Here is a 5,487-nt window from a genome sequence, read left to right as displayed (position 1 = left end):
CAAAGCCCCGGGCCGGGCCGTCCCCATTGTCCCCGCTCCGGCCGGGCAGCGGCCGCCCCCCCCGGCGCGGGCAGGAAGGGGAGGGGTCGCGCGCAGACAATGCCTCCCCCCCCCCCGAACCTCCCGCCGGCACGCCCCGCCCTCCGCTCCCCATTGGCCAGCGGGGAATTTGGGGAGCCCCCCCTCCTCCTCTTCCTCCTCCCTCCTCCTCCTCCTCTCACCAGCCCCCCCCCCCCCCCCCCTCCCCGCCGGGAGCGCGCGCGCCGCATTGTGCCGAGGGGGCGCGCGGGGATGGGGGGGCGGGGGCGCGCGCGGCCGCCGTCGGGGGCGCGCCCGGGGGCTCCCCTTGTGTGTGCGTGTGCGTGTGCGCGGGGCCGGGGCCATGGAGGAGCTGAGCAGCGTGGGAGAGCAGGTCTTCGCCGCCGAGTGCATCCTCAGCAAGCGGCTCCGCAAGGTGGGACCCGCCGCCCCCACCCCCGCCCGCCGCCCCCCACCCCCTCCGCCGCCTCTAACGCGCCTCTCCCCGTCTCTCTCCGCAGGGCAAGCTGGAGTACCTGGTCAAGTGGCGGGGCTGGTCCTCCAAGTGAGCGGGGCTGCGCGGGGCGGTGCGGGGCGGTGCGCGGTGCGGGGCGCGGGGCGGGGGTGCCGCCCCCCCCGGCCGCTTTTGTTCGGGTCGCGCCGCTCCTTTTGTTTACAAATAAGCGCGGCCGCGGCCCTCCCCGCCGCCGCGTGGGGCTCCGCTTACCCCCCAACCACCCCACCCCCCCACGGCCGGGCCGGCCGCCCCCGGAGCCCCCCACCCTCTCTTCCCCCCCCCCCCCCCCCCCCGGCGGGCCCGCGCCCCCCGCCCGCCCGCGGAAACCGGAGCTCCCCCGGGATGCGCGGGGCGAGGAGAGCCCCGCGGCAGCGTGGCCGCTCCCTCCCCGGTCCGCCTCCCCCGGCCCCTTCTCCCCCGCCCGCCCCGCGGGGACGGCGCTGTACCGGCCCCCGGTGCGGGGATGCCCCGGTCCCCCCCGCCGGGCCCGGCGCCCGGTGCTCGGGCCGGGCGGCACGAAGGGCCCGTTTGTCCTCGGATGAACTCCCCGGTGCCGGGCCGGGGGGGGGCACCGGCCCCCCGCTCTCGCCCAGCCCGTCTCTTGTGTTGCAGGCACAACAGCTGGGAGCCCGAGGAGAACATCCTTGATCCACGGCTCCTCCTCGCTTTCCAAAAGAAGTGAGCAAACTATAAATATTTCTAAGCGAACGATAAAGTCAATTAACTTCTAATTGGCTGCGCGTGCGGTGGAAGTTGTGGAAACAACAGCCTGAAGCTCGCCCTGCCTTTTGTGGCACGGCCCTTTTGTTCCGCTCCTGAAATTACAGTTGGGGTCCACCTGGGACGCCTCTCCCCGCGCTGGGCGCGCACGGGGAGCTCACCGCCCGGTGCACAGGCTGGTTTCGCGCTGGCGGTACAGTGGGAGCGCGGCAGAGACCTTCCGCCCTCGTTCCCCATCCTCACTGTGTTTGGGGGGTGACTGGAGGCCCCGGTGGGGAGATGGTGCCCGGGACTGCAGAAGCGGTGGGCTTGGAAGGCACCAAAATGTACTTCTGGAGGGCAGAGCTATGGGAGGGTGAGGAAGTAACGGGTGGGAGAAAATGGTGTCCAGTCTCAGGGCCGGGGCTACTGCCCAGCGCCAAGTGGGGACCGGCAATTGTTCTGCAGCTATTACCCACCAGGAATCACGCACGGAGGTGCAAAGCTGGCCAGCTGGCTACGGTGAGCACCGCGCTGCCAAATATTTTGGCTCCCTATTAATAAAAATCATTAAACTTTATGATAGGATTTAATTATAACTTGTTTCTGGATCCATTTTTTTAAGAATGGAATCCGGTGGTTCGTGCAGACAGCACAGTTTTTCATTATCCATATGTATTATAGCTTAATGCTGTCTTTTTTAAACGGAGAACTATAAAATAGTATAGTCTGAAAACATTCCCCGTACGATCACCTCGGGCGTTGCGTAGCTGCCAGCCTGGGCCGCCGTGTCCAGACCAGGAGGTGCAGGAGAGGCGAAAGGAGCGCAGCGAGGGAGAGAACCTGCAGAGTTTCCAGGGAATGCATTTGCTGCTCCTCCGCACGGAGGCTGTACTGCTTCTTGCTGTGGTCCCCTTGTACCAGAAAAGCTGCAAATTTTACCACAAATTGGAAGAGCCGCTGACTCGGGATGAGTAACGCCGTGTGGTCCATCGCTGACCACTGGAAGCGTCTTGCCGTGGGGATGTTATTGTAGCAAACAGGGATGCAAACAGGGCTGCTCCCCCGTCGCTGCCCGCCCGCCCCGGTTCCCCGAGCAGAGCGGGGAGCTGCTCGCGGCGGTGGCGTTACAAACCTCGATGCCTCCCCTTGGAAGGGCTGTGACTGGCACCAGTGGGACAAAGGGAACCAGTGAGAAGGTCCTGCATGGCAAAGGATTTGAGCTCTGTGATTAGTTTGGTAAATCCATTTCAGCTCAGTCCCACGCTGTGTGCGAGGGGAGTTCTCTGTCCTTTCACCTCTCCTCCAGTAAATAAGGGCAGATACTGCCGCTGAGCCAGCCGGGTCCTCCGGCGTCCAGATAGCTGTCCTCGTCCTAAGGCCACAGTTTTTATAACCTTTACCTCACTTTGTAGTTCTTTCTCTTGCATTGCATCACATTCGTAGCCCAGGTCTTCCAGTGACCTGTGCCAGTCCCGCAGGGTAAACGGTCCAGGTGCTGCGTGGGAGAGGTTTGATTGCACAAGTCCCCGGGTCTCCACACAGTTCTTGGGGCTCTTTGCGCTTGGGTGCGGTGTGGCCGTAACAGTGTGGGTTCAACTAACTGATACGCTCGGACTCTGTAAGATCGCACACATTGCTCAGGGTTAAGGACACCTCCAGCACTGCTCAGGCTCCGGAACGGGAGCTGAGCCTTCAGTGTCCTGAGCGGGGGGTTAATGACAGAAGAAAGGAAGGAACCAGGATGATTTTGGATTGTCATTAATTATTGTTTTTTCAGGGAACATGAAAAAGAAGTGCAGAATCGGAAGAGGGGCAAGCGGCCCAGGGGCAGGCCCAGGAAACACGTGGTGAGTCCTGGTTGTGGTGGGAATCCACAGCCATGACGGCACTGGAGGGGCTCTGGCCTTGGAAGGCACCAGTGGGTGTCTGCACAGCGCAGGGGGCGGTGGGTGCTCAGCCTCCGGAGGGTGGTGAGGACCCAGCGATGCCTACAGAGCCCGGGTGAGGGGCTTCGCAGATTGCAGCGGTGGGTGGGTCGATGCGGATGCCTGCGAGGGGGACGTCTCCGTCGCTGCGATGGCGATGGTGTAGGAGGAGAGAGAAGAGCTCCCTGGCACCAGGGTCCCGCCTGGTATTTAAGCCTGGTCAGTTTTGTGCTGTGCGCTCCCTCACTCATTTTCTGGCCGAGGTCGAGCAGGTCAGCTAACGCGGAGAAAGAACCCGTGTGTGTCTGAGGCACTGGCCAGGCAACGCTGAAGGATTCGCCATGCGTAGAACCACTCTTGGGTAACATGTCTTGACTCTTTCCCCGTCTCACTCCATTGCTTCACAGGAACCGGAGATGCCTGCAAAAACTAAGTCAAGTAGCTCCTCTTCCTCCACATCCTCCTCTTCCTCCTCCTCTGAGGAAGAGGATGAAAGTGACCTGGAAGCAAAGAGAGGTCCCCGCAGCAGAGAGACTCATCCCGTACCGCAGAAGAAAGCTCAGATCCTGGTGGCGAAGCCTGACACGAAAGATGCTTCCAGGAAGAAGCGTGGGCGGAAACCTCTTCCCCCGGAGCAGAAAGCGGCTCGAAGGACCGTGAACCTGACAAAGGTGCTGAAAACGTCCCGGAAGGAGGTGGGTGGCAGCGCCAAGCTGCTGGGGAAGCTGCAGCCCCAGCACGGCACGCAGGGCTCGGGCGTGGCCGTGCTGAAGGACCCGCCGGGCGCCTTGGCTGGGCTCAGCTCGGGGGGGTCGTCGGCGGAGAACCTGCCCAACATGCTGAAGAGCGGCTCGGCGAGCCCCAGCCGGGCCATCAGCTGGCAGAGCTCCATCGTGCACTACATGAACAGGATGTCCCAAAGCCAGAACTCGGCCGAGACCTCGCCCCTGGGCAGGCTGGCGCTGAAGGCTCAGGCATCCGGGAAGAGCGGCTTAGGGCTGGACTTAAAAATGAGGAGCCAGAAAGGGTGCGGGGAGCTCGGGCTGAGCACGCAGGGAGCCAAGGCCGCCAAGGCTCCCAGCAGCGGTGCTGGAGGGGACCAGAAGTCGGGGTTTGCTGCGGGAGGGCAGATGCTGCACAACGGCAGCAAGATGCCGGCCAGCTCGTCCGGGGCCGGCAGCCAGCCCGCCTCCACTCAGGAGCTGAACCTCCAAGCTCTAAACCTGCAGAGCGTCAAAAACGGGCCGAGCGCGGCCGGCGGGAGCAGCCTCCCTCGCCACCTTTGCAGCGCCCTGGCCAAAGGCTCTGGCGGCGGCGCGGCGGCGAGCGTGGGTGCCGGCGGCACGAAGGGCGGCTCAGCGGGTGCCGGGTTGAACGCTGCCAGCGCCGGCGTGCTCTCGGGAGGGGACGGCAGCAAGAGCGAGAAGCAGGCGCACCGGGCAGGCGACAGGGACTTGGCCAAAAGCGGCACAGCCGGCACGCAGGAGGGGCACGCGGGCACAGAGAGCCGCAAGCCGGCCGCCCTTTCTGAAGTGAGCACAGGCGAAGAGACCAGCTCGGATTCAGACCGGGATTCGGCTTCCTTCCCGGGCGTGGGTCAGAACATGTCTGTCTCTATCCAGACCAGCCAGGACTGGAAACCCACCCGCAGCCTGATCGAGCACGTCTTCGTCACCGACGTCACCGCTAACCTGATCACAGTGACGGTCAAGGAGTCCCCCACCAGCGTCGGGTTTTTCAACCTACGGCAATACTGAGCCCGGGAGCGTGAGAGGAGGGAGAAGGTCCTTCAGCCCCTCCCTCAGCTTTGCCCGGCTCTTCCATCAGGTTTTTCTTTCTTCAAGTGAACGCGTGAGACCTGCTGGGACTCGTGTCCAGAGGGGCTTGAGAAAGACACAGTGAAACCTGCTCAGAAGTGCCAGCGGGTCGGTGGGTCCCTCCCGCCGTCTCTCCATCCTCTCCCAGAGCCCGTGCCCCGAGCGGAGGCGGCTGATGCCGTTCTGCGGGAGCGGGGGCACTGGTGCTGCCGGGGGTGACAGGCTGGCAAGTTTTGAGCCAGGCTTCACTGTACGCGCCTGTCTTTGCTTTGCAGCTTGAAACAGCGGGTGAGGAGGTCTGCGGCTCTCTGGCAGTGGGGAGAGCGTGCGGAGCTGCGATGGGCCACGCTTATACCGGGGAGAGGAAAAGGAGAGCCTTTTCTTTCCTCTGGGCTCCCCCTGAATCTGTCTGTGAGCTGTGGGGAGACGCAAATCAATCCAAATGAAACGGCCGCTGCTCCCAGCCCCCGGGGGCTGCCGGGGGGCGGCTGTACACGGGGGTTTTCAG

The 5,487-nt window shown here is 63.9% G+C and overlaps 1 protein-coding gene across 1 annotated transcript; it reads left to right on the top strand.

The window, feature by feature from the left end:
* Positions 1–379: 379 nt before the first annotated feature.
* Positions 380–4,919, top strand: CBX2 (chromobox 2; the record flags this gene model as incomplete). The annotated part of the gene is made up of 5 exons (XM_082492165.1): positions 380–454; positions 540–583; positions 1,148–1,213; positions 3,015–3,084; positions 3,570–4,919. The coding sequence occupies exons 1-5, from the start codon at positions 383–385 to the stop codon at positions 4,917–4,919; spliced, it is 1,602 nt and encodes a 533-aa protein (XP_082348291.1). The 5' UTR covers positions 380–382.
* Between the last annotated feature and the right edge of the window lie 568 nt (positions 4,920–5,487).

This window comes from Vanellus vanellus (assembly GCF_965231255.1).
Source record: "Vanellus vanellus genome assembly, chromosome: 17".
Classification (NCBI taxonomy): domain Eukaryota; kingdom Metazoa; phylum Chordata; class Aves; order Charadriiformes; family Charadriidae; genus Vanellus; species Vanellus vanellus.
The sequence above is the reverse complement of the archived record's forward strand: the minus strand, read 5'-3'. Positions and strand labels throughout refer to the sequence as shown.